The 16,414-nt window shown below is 40.9% G+C and overlaps 1 protein-coding gene across 1 annotated transcript; it reads left to right on the forward strand.

Annotated features, from left to right (window-relative positions):
• The first annotated feature begins 10,097 nt into the window (after nt 1-10,097).
• LOC106393051 lies at nt 10,098-10,699 on the forward strand. The gene is made up of 2 exons (XM_013833802.2): nt 10,098-10,584; nt 10,662-10,699. Exons 1-2 carry the CDS (start codon nt 10,098-10,100, stop codon nt 10,697-10,699), a joined length of 525 nt encoding a protein of 174 aa, XP_013689256.2.
• The last annotated feature ends 5,715 nt before the right edge of the window (nt 10,700-16,414 follow it).

Consider the following 16,414-nt stretch of genomic DNA (forward strand, 5'->3'; position numbering starts at 1 on the left):
ATGTATGTTTTGCTTGAGGACAAGCAAAAGGGTAAGTCTGGGGGAGTTGATCGGCCAAGCAAAAGGGTAAGTCTGGGGGAGTTGATAGGCCATAGATTTTACCCACTTTTAGCCATGGTTTATAAGTGTTTTAATAACTAATTACTATATTCTGGAGTCTGTTTAGTATATTTATAGGATCATGAGTGATTTGGAAGAAAGTGATGATTTTGGAGCATTTTGGAGATAATTGGAGAGAGCATCCGAGCTAACCATCGAGCAAGACTAGCGGTCGACATTTAGAAGAAATAATCGATCGATGCACATCATGTGACATCGATCGACAGCGAAGCACGCAGAAGCCCGCTTGGTTCGAGCCGACATAGAGCCGACATAGAGCCCAAGACTTCACCAATTTACAAGATTACCCTTAACGAGTTTTAACCTAATATATATAGCTTGCCAATACGTTAGAGGCAAAGTGTGCTTTCTTGTTTTCTTATTTTCACAGAAAAGGTTTTATAGGATTTTAGTAGAGTTAGAGAGAAGATCCAAAGAGATTTGTGATTGGAACTCCATTAATATATATCTATTTATCTATGCAGTTTTATATCTAATTGCTTTTATGAATTGTTTAACAATGTCTGAGTAGTTCTATTGTTAGGTTTAAAGTTTAAATAGTTTATGAGGGATTAGCCCCAACTATAGATTGCTAAGTTGTGACATTCATCATTAGGATTGTCATTAATGCTTGTTTCTAGTTTAGCTAGCTAGAACTTTGATCTAGGAGTTGTAGACTCAAGTCATCACTTGCATCTCACCCTGAATCCATCCTAATTGACCTAGGATTGCTAGAGTAAGGCGAGAGCTGGTCTAGGAAGCCTAGTGAGCACAATTCAACCGTAAAGCTTGACTAAGAACGCATCGATCAATATTCCAATAGAATAATCGATCGACGGTACAATAAGTGTATCGATCGATATTCCTCTAGAATCATCGATCGACACTTATATCTGGTCAATAGACAAACCTAGAAAGCGAACGCCGATCGGTTTGTTTATAAGTGTTTGAGCTATATATATACTATCATGCATACAACTTATTAGGCATCTGTAGGATTATAATCCTTATTACCTGAATAGAAACCCTAAGTCTAGCTATTTCATCTAAAGCACCAAAAACCCAATCAAATCAATCGAGCAACTGCTTTGCTCACAAACCAGCTATTTACTTTTAATCATAATATACCCAGCTTAATCACTCTGATTAGATTTTTTAGGTTCCCTAGCTCCCTGTGAATTCGATCCCTAAGTACTACAACTGAACCTCTTATTTGAGAGAGTAATTCACTCCTTAGGGTAATTTGAGTGAGATCTGGCTGCTGTCGATCGATTCTCCTGGATGGTTGTCGATCGGTGGATGAATGGCGATGTCGATCGATGGTGGAGTTTGACTATCGATCGATCCCGAATACTCTATCTCATATTCATCCTCAAAATCACAGTGGCATGCTGCAATGAATTCGGTGTTAACTCTAGTGTTGGACGTATGTGGCTTCACAACTATGACTGGATCATAGTAGACATCAGGTTTATCAGTGTTAGACACAACTGATTGGGCTGCATGTTGCAAACTGCTCCTACAGTGGCTATGAAGGTGATATCTTCTCAATTTGCATTGTTTTAACCATTCATTCTAGCATATGCTGACCATTTAGGATAGCATTTAGATATGTTTAGGATTGCATTGCATTACATATGTCCTTATCAGGTGATGGAGATTTCAATTGGTGACTTTGGAGCATTTAGAGATGGTTTGGAGGCAAAAAAGGGGTGATTCTCGAGAAAGAGACGCATTGATCAAGTGTCCCAGCGGCATAAGGAAGTCCCAGTGGCCTTTTGACCCCTCAAGAAGCCGCTGCCAGCGCTATGAAACGGAGAAGTATGGGAGCGGCCTTACGCAGCGGTGTACCGAAGCCGCTGTAGACGCTCGAGAGATGAAGACTCAAGAAATGAAGACCAAGTGCGGGAGCGGCCTGACGCAGCGGTGTGACGAGACCGCTGGCAAAATACCTCCTTCCCTGCCGCGTTCGTACTTGTCGCAGCGGTGTGATGACAAAGCAAGTAAGCCGCTGCGAGTGTCCCAGCGGCTAGGCGGAGCGGTTTCACGTGGCCGCTGCGAGTCAAGAAAGTCAACATTTTCCGGGTTTGACCAGATAATTACCAATTTGTGTTTTGGTTAACCCAGGTTTGTTGGGTTAAACCAGGTTCGACTTTAAGCTACTATAAAGGTCCTTCAGACCTAATTGTAGGAGCTTATCTTGTTTTCTATCAAATCACAAAAGTACTTTGAGGTGAAAGATTATATCTTGATCATTTCTCTCTTGTGATTGCTTGATTTTCTTGATCTCTATCATGTTTAGCACCAAATGATCTTTGATTCTTGGGCTCATCATGGAGAGTAGTGAGTAGTCATCTTTGGATTCATGGGTTAGGGAGATTAAGGGTGATTAAGCTAGATCTAAGGTGTTTAGGTATAGATCAATCTTATTCCTTGCTAGTAGAGGGCTTTTAATGCAATTTTAGAGTTGGCCTCTCCAAAGTTGAGCTCTAGGCATTTCATACCCGGAAGGTGTTTGATGAAATGCCTGAACCAACTCTCCTAAGCTTTTAACATCCTTTGCCAAAGGGATTTGTTGTTAAAGGTGTTAAGATGGCTAGTAGACTTGAGATTAATGATTACTTAGGTAACATTCAACCAAAGGAATTTGATGCTTGAGTTATCTAGGTAAATGAGCATTCATCTAGGGATAGAGTTTGCTTAGGATTGTGTCTAGGCCTAAGGAAAATATAAATTGGTTAAAAGTTGACACCTTTAGGTTGAATCTTGATCACCCAAGATCAGTTCCCATAGCCCATGAGTTCTCACTTCTTATAAGAAAGAAAGCTTGTGCCTTTATTGCATTTTAGGTAGTAAGTTAGTTTCAAATCATCTCATAAACTGGTAGCACTTAGATTAAGCATGGTCTTGCATTCCCTTTGCATCATAATCACCTAGGATTGGTTCGACAATCTTTTATACTACATTGATTTGATCTTAGACCCTTGAAAAGTCTTGTATCAGAAGGCTCTCCCAAGTATTAGAGAATGATTCTTGTTATGCTTGTTTTCTAGGACATGGAAGTCAACTGGAACTAGTGCATTGCCAATCTGCACCTCAAGGTCTCTGATGATTCCTCCTTATTTCCTCGTAGAATGATCCATGAAAGTGAATGAATCCTCTGAAGTCTCTATCTTCAAACCCAGATGGTCTGCCATTACCTTGGGTAGTATGCTGAGTGATGAACCTGTGTCACACAGCGCACATTGAAACTCAATGCCTTTAACTAAACATGGTACTTCAAATTTCCTAGGATCACTCTTCTTCTTTAGTGTAATCCTCTGCTTCATCTTCTTTCTGATCTGACTGAAGATCCTATGTATGTCTTGCTCAGTTTCCTTGGTCTCTCTGAAGAACATCCCCAACCTGTGGGTAAAGTAAGCCTCCTCAAACGGCTTGTCCAAGGGTATCTTGAGAACTCTCTTAGTGAAGCTATCCATCTCCTTCTCGTTGACTCCTCTCTTGAGATGCTTAAGAACCTTATCCTTTCTTCTCCTCAAGGTTCTCCTCTCAGAAGTCTGATCAACTTGCATAGGCTCTGGTGCATCATTAGAATGTTGATCGAAGTTGTCTGCAATGTCTTTTGAAGGTTGAGATGGGTTTCTGAGTGCTTTAAGGCGTGCTACATCTATCTTTGGTAACTACACTCGGTAGGTTAGAGGTGGTCGTCGATCGATACTAGGTGAGTTGTGTCGATCGTTTGTCGAGTCTGGCTGTTGATCGTCGGCTGGCTCTTGGTGTTGATTGATGTCTGACTTCTTGATTTGTAAGGGTTTAGGTGGATGAGGGTGTTTAGCTGCGAACTCCTCGTGTATCAGGATTCTTACTGTTGCGCATGATGCAACTTCCTGTGTCGATCGATGTGGAGAACCTGATGTCGATCGATGTTCCTCCGTCTCCATTGGTCGATGTTCGTAGCTTGGCGTCGATCGACACCAATGTGAACCGCCGAAACTCATGGAGCTTTCGAACTTGGAAGTCTCCCTCCAGAAGCTTCTCCTCCTTAACCACTTGCCAAAAATCATCATCCATGATGGCATTCACATGGTGCTTCAGTGATTCATCTCTCATACTCTGAATGAATGTTTCATGCCTTCTAACAGTGTTCGATGTCAAGATTACCTCAACTTCTACCTTCTTCGATCTTGCATTCGGAGTTTCGATGTTTGAGCTCAGGTCTGTATAAACAACAATTATTTTGCCAATGAAGTTCACCATCAACTTTTGTTGACTCTCAAGGACTTGATCAAGCATCACTTCAATCCTGCTTTCGTTAGTGTCTGGAGGTGGTTTCTGATAAGATGAGTTGTTCAATGTGCTGATGAAGTCTACATGTCTAAAATCATTCTTGTAGCCTATGGTATATGTCGTTTCTGCATTGCTTCTGAGGCTGTTCTGATTCTTGAGAAGTTTGTAGACACTATCCATATTAACCTTCATTGCATCCATCCCTTCTCTCCAAAGAGCAGCAGCTGATTCCCTCATTTTGAAATCACTAGCAATGCTACTTTTGCATGACGCGAGGTTCTCAATAAGCCTTTCTTCCTCCTCAGGATTTCTTGTGTGAAAATTTCCATCACTAGCTGAGTTCAAGACTATCTGGTATGAAAACATGGCACCTCTATAGAAAGTGCTGACCAGCTGCACTTCATTAAATCCATGGTGTGGACAGTCTCTCTGATATGACTTGAATCTGATCCATGAGCTTCTGAATGACTCTATAGGCTCCTGTGTGAATGTAGCAATATTGCTCCTCAAGTTTTCAGCGCGTTCCTCATCAAAGAAGTGACATACGAATGCATTCTTGATGTCGACCCAGGATGTGAGAGATCCTGGCTGTAGCTGCTTAAGCTAGTGCGAAGCTTCTCCAGCAAGTGAGTATTTGTAAAGCTTGCAAAAGAGGTAATCCTCAGAGACTCCTTTGGCTTTAATAGCAGTCACTAGATCCTCGAACTTGTCCAGATGGTCTGCTCGTGTGATAACCCATAGTAGGGTGTCTGTCCCAAGAGTGTGAAATATTGAGGCTTCAACTCAAAGTCTTGCCTCTGGATGGATGGCAGACTTGTTCTCTTAGTATTGATCTGGCATGTTGTAATCGGCTAATGTCCTCGGTCAAGCAGCCTCGTCTACAGCTTGAGCAGCTGCTATATCAGCATCAGTATCAGAGATTACATCCCCCTGATCATCTATCTTCTAACCTACTGCAATACGCAGATGACCTTCCTGGTCATGCAGGTTTCCAGTCGCGTCCTGAATTAGAACTAGTGTCGCAACCATGTCTCGCGGCTCATTATCGATCGATGTCCGAAGTGGACTGTCGATCGATTTCGGGTGGGTAGGGGTGGTCGACGAAAGAGTGGTCTCGGTCGATTGTGGAAGGCAAGTGTCGGTCGACGGACAAGTGTTGTTGTCAGCTGATGCATTACGTTTGCCTTTTCGCAAGATGGGTTCTAGAAGTGCGGGATCTGAAAAGAGAAGTGTTTGTTCCTTGTTGCTTCTGGTACTGCTGGGCATGAACTTGAAAAGACAAGAAATTTTTTTATCAGTTTTTTCAAGAAACAAAAACCTTAACTAAACCTAACTAAATTTGATCTAATGGGGATCGAAGCTCCCCGGCAACATCGCCAAATTTGATATCACTCAAATTACCCTAAAAAGTGATTTACACTCTCAAATAAGTGGTCGAGTTGTAGCACTTAGGGATCGAATTCACAGGGAGCTAAGACACGCAATAGATTTATCTAGTTATATAGTTAAGCTAGGCAAAAAGGTTTAAAGCAGTAAATAGCAGGGGTGAACAAGTAATTGTTCGACTGATTGAATTGGGGTTTTAAAACATATATGAAAAGCGTTAGACTTAGGATTTCTATTCAGGCAATCAAGATTATAAAGATATAGATACTAAGCATATAATGGATATTCTAGAACTCAAACAATAAGAATAGTCGATCAACTTTCGTATTTTTAGACTATCTATCGCTGGATCTAGGACCTCAGTTGTCGCTTGTTGATCCTGAAAAAGTTTTGATCGATTCCAACAATTGGGTGTCGATCGATACACCTTTCAGCCCGTCAATCGATACAACTACTGAGTTGTCGATCGATGAACCTTCCAGGGAACGTTATCGCACAGGTTTGACTAGTTCACTAGGTTTAACTAAATCAGCTTCCGCTTGTTTTTAGCAATCCTAGCACAATCTAAACTAATTCAGAAAGAGAACCAAGCTTCCGCTTGCGCCCTAATATCTATAGGCAATGTCCAAGTTAGCTACTTTAGAACACATGCATTAAGAACAGTTAATTGATTCATATCCTAACATTTGCAATTCTATATTTTGGGCTAATCTCTCATGAATAACTGAACCCTAAATCTAACAAAGTGAACTACTCAGACATAGCTAAGCAATTCATAACAACAAGATATAAAAACTGCATAAATAGAATAGAGTAGAAAACTGGAGTTCCAATCACAAATCTCTGAAGAAGTTCTTGGATCTTCTCTCCAAATCTAAGACTCTAAGTATTTTCCTGTATGAAAGTAAGAAAGAGTAGAAAAGCGTGTGTTGCCTAGAACAATGGCAGAGCAGATAAATATTAGGTTAAAACTCGTTAGGGGTAATCTGGTAATTCTTGTGGGACTTGGGCTCAAAGTCGGTTGGAACCATTCTGGCCTCTGTGCGCTTCGCCGTCGATCGACAACACAGAGTGTGTGTAGATCGATTATCATCCTTGATCATCAATCGCTAGGCTGGTCGATGGTCAGCTACTGGTCTTTATCATATCTCCAAAATGCACCAAAATCACCACTTTCCTCCAAATCACTCCAAAACCTGAAAACATACTAAAAAGACTCCAAAAACAATTAATACGTATTTTAACACATATATATACTATGGCTAAAAATGGATAAAATCCATGGTATATCACAAGTCTTAAGTAACATCAGGGAATAAGGTGAGATAGAAGAAGAGGAGGAGGAGGAAGATGTCGAATTGACGGAGGAGGAGGAAGACCGAGTACAAGAGGCTATGGAGCCTACTAAGGTTAAAGATCAGATGAGGGAAAAATATCTCTTTAGAAGCCACTCGAACAACTGCCACTCAAGCTTCTGGCCAGAAAGGTAGAGGTAAAGGGGGTAGGAAGCATGTGATTCCCACAAAGAGTTTCAATCACGCAATCAAGGCTAGTAACAGCAAGAAAGTTTCAACAAGCCACGCAAACAACAAGCTGTTAGATATTGGTTACAAGCTGCAAAGTTGAGTTTTGGTTGTCTAGTTGAAACGAGGGTGAAAAAGAAGAATTTTCAGATTTTGTTTGACGCTACATTTCCTGGATGGAGCTGTTTTCGTAACTATGGTCATCATCCTTTGGGCAGAATATGGGTTTACTGGTCTGATGAGGTTGAAATTGTACCAGCTTCGATAAGTGCTCAAATGATTACTTCCTGGGTCAGAATCAAAAACTTGGGTGAGATCATGCTAGCTTCTTTCGTCTATGCATTTAATCAAGCAAGTGAGCAAACGTCTTTATGGAAAGAGATGGAAGATGTAGGTTCTAGAGCGGTAGGAAATGAGTATATAAGGATAGGTCAAGATGATTTCAATGTGATTCTCCCCTCTAATGAGTACTCACGTGGCACTTCTCTGGGAGCGGAGACTAGCGCCATGAGAGATTTCCAGGATGCAGTAAGGAACTAAGGGTTCTTTGATCTAGCGCAAGTGGGTTCAGTATTCACATGGACTAAACGGCAGCCTGATAATCCGATTAGTAAGAAGCTTGATAGAGTCTTGGTAAACAGCAAATGGCTTTCTACATTCCTTTCCTTCACTATGTTTGAAGCTAGAGGAGTGTCGGACCATCTGAGATGTTGGACCTAGCTCAGACCTATTGAACCAACAAACAGGAAGCCTTTTAAGTTTTTCAATCACGTGACAGGTCATCCACGGTTCCTAGAAGTAGTAGATCATGGCTGGAACTCTACTGAGACGCTCTTTCATTCAAGATCAGCTCTGAAGATCTTTCATAGTAAACTCAAAGGATTAAAGAGTTGTCTTAGAGAGCTGAACAGAAACATATTTGGGGACCTCCCATCTCGTGTCAAGAAAGCTTATGAGGATCTCTGTATGAAACAAAATGTGGCTACATAATCTCCCTCGTCTGAAGCTTTTGAGGAAGTCTCAGCCCCTTGGGAACACTGGCATCATATCTTAGGCATCGAAGAGCAGTTTTATTTCCAGAAATCAAGGGTCCAATGGATGGGACTTGGAGACTGTAATAATTGCTTCTACCACAAGGTCTGTCAAGCTAGAAACTCTAAAAATGCAATCAGGAGAATTATAGCAGGTGATGGAAGGGTTCTCATAGACCCGAAAGAGATCAAGGCTGAAGCGGTGCTGCACTTCGATACCTTTCTGAATGGCCAGTCGATCAATTACAAGGATGCTTCTATGGAATATTTGCACGAGGTGGTCGACTATAGATGCCCTGCTGCAGCAGATGGGGATCTTGTTAGACCAGATCAGGGTGAAGAAATAAAAAAGATCTTGTTCTCTATGCCAACGAATAAGGCTCCTGGCCCGGATGGATTTACTGTGATGTTTTACAAGGCATCCTGGCCTGTGGTGGGGAAGGATTTTATTCTGGCAGTTCAGTCCTTCTTATATAGCTTCCTGCCTAAGAGCACTAACGCGACGCTTCTCTCACTGATTTCCAAATCGCCAGAGGCAGAACGTATGACCGACTGTAGACCTATTGCGTGTTGCAATATAGTATACAAAGTGATATCAAAGATTCTTGATAGACGTCTCAAGGCCACTCTACCTTCAGCTATCAAATTGAATTAGTGTGCGTTTGTTAAAGGTCGCCTTCTTCTTGAAAATTTCTTATTGGCAACAGAGTTAGTGAAAGATTATCACAAGCCGGGGATTTCATCTCGTTCAGACATCAAGCTTGATATATCCATGGAATTTGACACTGTGTAATGGTCTTTCATTAAAGCTACTCTTCGCGCTATGGGCTACCCGGATCTCTTTGTTAACTGGATTATGAGATGTGTAGATACTGTTGCATTCTCGGTCTCAGTCAATGAGAGTTGGAAGGTTTCTTCTCTAGTTCTCGGGGAATCAGGCAAGGCTGCTCTCTGTCGCCGTATCTGTTTATCATAGTCAGCAACGTGCTCTCTAAGCTGCTTAACTTGGCGGTGCTTAATAGGCGGATAGGGTATCATCCTCTTTGTATGTCAATCAAGTTGACACATCTTAGCTTTGCCGATGATATTATGGTCTTCACAAATGGATCTCCTTCCTCCTTGGAAGGTACTATTGAAGTGTTTGATGAATTTGCCAGGAAATCAGGGCTTTGTATTAATATTGCAATGTTTATGGTGTTTGCGGCTGGAGTAGATAAGAAAAGGCTCCAAGAGGTGGTTGTCTCTGCTGGGTGTTCTCAACTTCAGGTGTACCGGTTAAGTATCTTGGTCTACCCTCCACAACATAAATTATGTCAAGGAGTGACTACGAGCCTCTACTGGCTAAAATCAGAGCACGGCTTCAGAGCTGGACGGGCAAATCTCTCTCGTTCGCAGGACGTCTCATGCTTAATAAATCGGTTATTGCTAGAACAACAAATTTCTGGTGCTCAGATTTTTGTTTGCCTACGTCTTGTATGGACAGCATTGATAGCATGTGCTCTGCATTCATATGGAGCGGTTCACCAAATGATTCTACAAAGGCAAAGATGTCTTGGAGGAAGGTTTGTAGGCCGATGGAGGAAAGAGGATTGGGGGTTAGAAGTATCAATGATGTCTCTATGGTTCTCTCTTAAACTCATATGGCGAATGCTCAATGGAAAGATGTCACTATAGACTGATTGGGTGAGGAAGCATCTTGTTCGCCAAGAGTATTTTTGGGATATTAGAGACACTTTTCTAGGCTCCTGGGTCTGGCAAAAATTACTACAAAATGAGACCTCTTGCGCAGCAGTTTGTCAGTCTGGAAATTCATAATGGACAAACTGTGCGGTTCTGGACAGACTTATGGCATCCGTTGGGTATATTGATCACGGTTGCAGGTGAGATTGGCACTCAGAAGCTTGGTATAGCGAGATCAGCTTTTGTTTGCAAAGTGTGGAACGATGGTGGGTGGGTTTTTCGTCGAAGTTGTGATAGAAAAATGGGAAACCTTGTCCAAGCTGTTGAAACTCATAAGCTAGCTGACGATTGCATAAGTCCTGATGTTGTTCTTTGGAAGAGGAGTGCGACTGAGTTTGGTAAACATTTCTCTATTGCTGAGATATGGAAGCAAACACGTCTGGACAATCCAATTATGTCATGGAGTAAAGTAGTTTGGTTTCCATTAGGAGTTCCGCGATTTTGCTTTTATTACATGGCTTGCAATAAGGAACATGCTATCTACGGGGAGCGTATGCGTGGTTGGGGTCAGGTTCAAGGTTTTTTATTTTGTGGAGTTCCTAATGAATCAAGGGATCATATGTTCTTTGCGTGCCCGTATATGTACACGATTTAGATAGAGGTGATAGGTACGCTCTTGTGTCGGCCTCCTGATACAGACTGGGAGAGTATTCTTCATCATCTTACAACCCATAGATTTGATCGTCTTGCCTACATTCTTTTACGCCTAGTGTTTCCAGCTACCATATATATATGCTTTGGAGAGAGAGGAATGAAAGGAAGCACAATAAGAAGCCAAGACAAGCTAGCCAATTGGCTAAGGTGATTGGGAAAACAGTGAGGAATCACATATCGTCAGTGAAGTACTCGGAGAAGCCGCGTTTGCGAGGTCTGATGCAGCTCTGGCTTCATGCTCACACTTAGGCCTTAGAAATATTTTTCTTCTTGTACGTAACTATTATTTTCATTGATGATTAATAAATTCAACATTTCATCAAAAAAAAGTATCTAAATTTATGCTATTTAAAAAGATTTTAGTAATTATTTGATCAAAATATGTTTATAGTAAATAAGTTTTTTAGATTTGTTTTAAATATATGTCTGGTCCTTTAAACTTAGTCTAAAAAATGGCTAGAAAACAGATAACTATATGTTAAACACGCTCTGGGCTATTTTGTAAATAAGGAAGATTTATGGGCCAAACTACAATTCTTTGAAACTTATAAAAACTTGTAGAGAGCAGATCAGGAGTAGTGTCGGTCGAAACCCAGGTGGTGTCGGTCGACAATATGCAATAAGCTCGACAGCTTCCCCTTGTGGGTCATACAAACCACTCTCCAGTAAAACGAGCATAACTTTTGATCCGACCGTTTGATCGACCTCAAACCGATGGCATTGGAAAGCTAAATAAATTAAATATCTTGTGTCAAAATATGAGCTTGATACCATTCTAGTAAGTTCTAAATTCTGACACACCTACAAAGTTATGCACCCCAAATAGCTCCACAATAATCCAAAGTTTCCCAAAACGTATATGAATCTGAAAAAAACTCTAAAACGACTCCAAACATATATATAATAGACTCTAGAAATGGACTTATACAATGGTCAAAACCGGTAAAAACAAAAGTATATACATCTTCATATTAGGAAAGGAAAACTTTCTCGACATCTCGAACAAGGCGATCTCATCCGCGAAAGGATTGTCTGCATAGGAATCCAGGGAACTGCTTCGGATTGAGAGAGAAACACCTGGGAGTATTTCTATCATAGACTGGACGGCTTCAAATTTCCTTAAGAAAACCTACTCCATATAGGCTGTCATTGCAGATCTATTTGTCGCGGCAGCTTCTCGTGTCTTCATGTCGGTATCCGAGTCGGAGTCTTCATCGTCCTCGTCTAGTTTTTGTTGAGTTTTTCCTGAAGATCCGGTTCGGTTCATCGGGTCTCCATTCAGTGGTGGATCCCACCTAGTGGTGTTAGCTCCTAGAGTTTATAGAGGCTGCATTGGTTGAACACCGGTCCGAAACCTGCACCTCTTCTTGCTTGCCGAGCTAAGGGCTGAGTTTTCCTTTTGGAGGATTAGGTTCTCCGCTTCGAGCTGCGAAAGTTTAACCGCGCTCTGCTCCAACAGCTCTGCGTGCTCATCCATCTTGTTCTTCAAAGTTTGAACTTTGGAGAAAAGTATTCAATTAAATTTCACCTAAAAATCACTCGTATATAGGAGTCCTAAAAAAAGAAAAAAACATAGACAAGCGAATTTGGCAACGGTAGTAAAAATGCTTATAAACTATAGGGAATATCTTGGTTCCAACATTTTTTAATCACAAAGTTCAAAAGAAAACAAGAGTTTTCAATCACACACTTATAGACATTACGTTGCATTTGAAATCAGAAATTGTATTTAGAATGTCTAATTAATTTGGCAATTCTGATTCGTGTTTGGCTATTGGCTGATGAACCGTAGGACTTTCAACAATGTTGGTCGTCGACATTTCTCTTTCTTGCACCTCCTCCTCCTCCTCCTTCTTCTTCTTCTTCTTAAAGCAACAACAACAGAGAGAACGTACGCAAATCACCAAGATCATTATCACCGCAGCTATTACCGGGCCTATGATTCTTCGAAACACTTTACCTTCATGCATGCAACCAAAACTTAATGTCAAAGAATATCACAGATTACGTGAATAAAGTTATCTCAAGAATCGAAGCTCATTAAACAAATTGGGAGAAATTGTCTTATATTAGTTGCACACAAATATTAATGACATAAATCCAAGTAACTCTGTCCAATTGGAAAAATACTTGTAACATTATTTCTATTTTGTAGCATATACAAAATATTGCATTATGGCCTTGATTGGTAGAGCATTAGCATAAGCATTATGCTTTAAATTATCCAATCAACAATTGTTAAAAAAACAGTTAGAGAATCATTTACTAATGCTAATGCTCTCCAAATGCTCTCTGACCAATGCTCTCAAATGAAACTTTTAGAAGAGCATTTTAAATTATTAAATAAAATAAATTAATTATATATTTTTTAATTTTATATGTTAATATATTTATGTATATATATATATATATATATATATATATATTAGAAGTATATCCATTAAAAATAAATATATTATATATTATATACTAATTTTTATAATAATTTTAAATAGCATACTCTTACTGTTCTACCAATCATCTTATTAAACAGTTTAGCAAAAACATACAGTTCATGTAGCATACTGCTTCTATAGCATACTGTTATTGCTAATGTATATGCCAGTGGACATGCTCCTAGGAGATTAGTCGATAGGGCCTCGGTTTGTCAGATATCCCCGGGTTAAAAACAAAAATTCTTCGGAAAAAGCACTTGTAAATTTATTCATTTTTATAGTTAAAGCTAAATACAAATACAACAAGCTTAACCTGATTGTGTATTTATATAAATTTCTGTGAACAAAGGTTAGTTTTGATAAATAATTACTGTAACATAATGTACACTTATCTTTTTTTTTTTTGACGTCAAAAGGCCATTCTATTACTCAAACTTGAGGTGGTCTGGGTAACCAAACCGGAATAGAACAACCAACAAAATGTAACTCCCTATGAAAAGATCTAGCATTCTTAGCCAAAAAATCAGCAGTCCGATTGTGCGTCCGTGGAACGTGAGAGATTTTGAATGCTGGGAAGCATATCTGTAGCGTCCCTATCCTTTCCAATTCTGTCGAAAAGCTTGGCCACGCCTGAGGGTCCTTTACCATTGCAATTAGTTCCTTACAGTCTGTCCCAAAGCTTTGGCAGTTCGAATATTGTAGCATACTCTCCATCGCCCACCGCAGTGTTTCTACTTCCGAGTGTAAGGCTGATTCGCGTCGGGGAAGGTTCCTTGTTCCCATAAGTTGAGTGTTCCCTGAACTATCCATCCATGCCCATCCGCTTCCACTAAATTTAGCAGAAGATGTCCAAGATCCATCTAACAAGCAAATATTTCCCAAGCGTACGACTTGGGGTTCCTCATTTATATTATCGTGTGCCACAAGTTGTACCACTTCATTAGCATCAAACCAAGCGTGACATTCACTCTCTGCATGTCTAACTAGATCCAATGGATCTCTATCTATTCCCCTGAAGAGCTTTTCATTCCTAGCTTTCCAAATGTACCATATTATCCAGGGATATGGGTCCCTATCTTGCTCTGGCCCAATGATACTATTCTTCCTCCAGAATAGATAATCCATATTTGCGTAGACGCTCGAAAGCGGAAAAATATTTGGGCCTGTCGGAGTAGATGATAGAGACCACACTTGAAGAGCTGGTGGGCATTCAAAAATTGCATGTGTAACGGTCTCCTCCACTTCTCCACATCTTGGGCAATAATTATCGCACCTCATATTACGTCTAACTAAGTTCCTCGTTACTGCCACATGACCAGTTAACAACTGCCATATAAGACGACATATCTTCGTAGGAGCCTTCAATTTCCACGCAAAGGCTTGGAGCTTTGTAATACTTGGCTCTAAAACATCCTTTTCCTCCGCTACCTTTAATAAATTCTGAGCCACCCAATATCCAGATTTGACCGTGTATTGGCCATTTCTTGTAAAGTCCCAGCAGAAGGTATCACGACGATGAGTTGAATTTATTGCCAAGCTCCTTATGAATGGTATATCCTCAGGATGAACATAATTCTCCAATAGTCCCACATCCCATTCCTTTACTCCCTGATCAATAAGATCGCTTACTCTCATATTAGGATGCATCACAGGCGCTATGGGGACAGCTGGCCTCGCGGGGGTCGATGGGATCCATGGATCCTCCCATACCTTAACTTCATAGCCTGAATGAATCTTCTGTCTAATGCCCAGTAATAGCAATTTTCTTGCAGCAGAAATGCTAGTCCACACATAGGATGGGCTGGTCACAGCGTTTACTCTCAAGGGAGAACTCAATCTATAATATCTTCCCCGTAAAACTCGAGCGACAAGAGAATCAGGGAACTGTACTAGTCTCCATAGTTGTTTAGCCAGAAGCGCCAGATTGAACTCATGAATCATTCGGAAGCCAATTCCACCCTCCTCTCTTGGTAGACACACTTTTTCCCATTTTGCCCAGTGTATACCTCTCTTTGGTGGATTCGAGCTCCACCAGAATTGGGCGATGGCATTGGCTAAATTTTCGCATATCTCCAATGGGAGCAGGAAAGTCGACATGACGTATGTCGGGAGAGCAAGCAGGATGGATTTAATCAACACTTCCTTTCCACCTTTTGAGAGCCATCTACCTGTCCATCCATTCACTCTATGCATCAGCTTATCTTTCAGGAATGCAAAAAGTTTGCATTTAGATCCGCTTATGTCTTCGGGGATGCCCAAGTATGTTCCCATTCCACCTTCATTCTGTATCCCAAGTGCATCTTTGATCTCTTGTCTAGTGGTTGCATTAATCCGCTTACCGAAGAGTAAGGACGATTTATCAAAGTTGATACATTGACCAGATGCTTTGCCATATCTTCTGACTACTTTCATTACTTCTTCACATTCACGGGGCTCCGCCTTTCAGAAGAAAAGGCTATCATCAGCAAAGAGAAGGTGGGATACCGACGGACACGTGCGTGTAACACGCATCCCTGTTATCTTCCCTTGTATCTCTGCATGATTAAGAAGGCTAGCGAGCGCTTTCGTGCATAGAATAAAAATGAAAGGAGACAAAGGATCTCCTTGGCGTAATCCTCTACCTGGAGTAATATTCCCTCTTGGCTCTCCATTCATGAGAACTTTATATTTCACCGATGTAATGCATCGCATGACCCAGCTGATCCAAGTCTCTGAGAATCCCATCTTACGCAGGACAGCTTCAATAAAGGACCACTCCATCCTATCATATGCTTTGCTCATGTCTGTCTTGATGGCCATCCTTTTATTCCGCCCACTTGGCTTTGTTCGCAATGCATGGAACATTTCCTGAGCGATCATAACATTATTTTGAAATCTGTCTCCCAGCAACAAAGGCTGACTGGGTTTCCGATATCAAGCCTGGTAGTACTTTTTTTAACCTCTGGCATAAGACCTTAGAGATTATCTTGTAGCTGACATTGCACAGACTAATGGGCCTAAACTGAGCCATTGCATTTGGCTTTGTTACCTTCGGGATAAGATATATATATTTGTATCATTCAGTCCACTCGCCATTACCCCTCAAACAGGAATTTATTAACCATAAGAGTTAAATCCTCTTGTACTATATCCCAGAATTTCTGGTAAAAAAGCGCAGTCATCCCATCTGGTCCTGGGGCCTTCTCTGGATGCATGGCAAAAAGCGCTAATTTGACTTCCCATGCAGAGACCGGGGATGTAAGGTTGGCATTCATATCAC

Source organism: Brassica napus, chromosome C4 (genome assembly GCF_020379485.1).
Source record: "Brassica napus cultivar Da-Ae chromosome C4, Da-Ae, whole genome shotgun sequence".
Taxonomy (NCBI): domain Eukaryota; kingdom Viridiplantae; phylum Streptophyta; class Magnoliopsida; order Brassicales; family Brassicaceae; genus Brassica; species Brassica napus.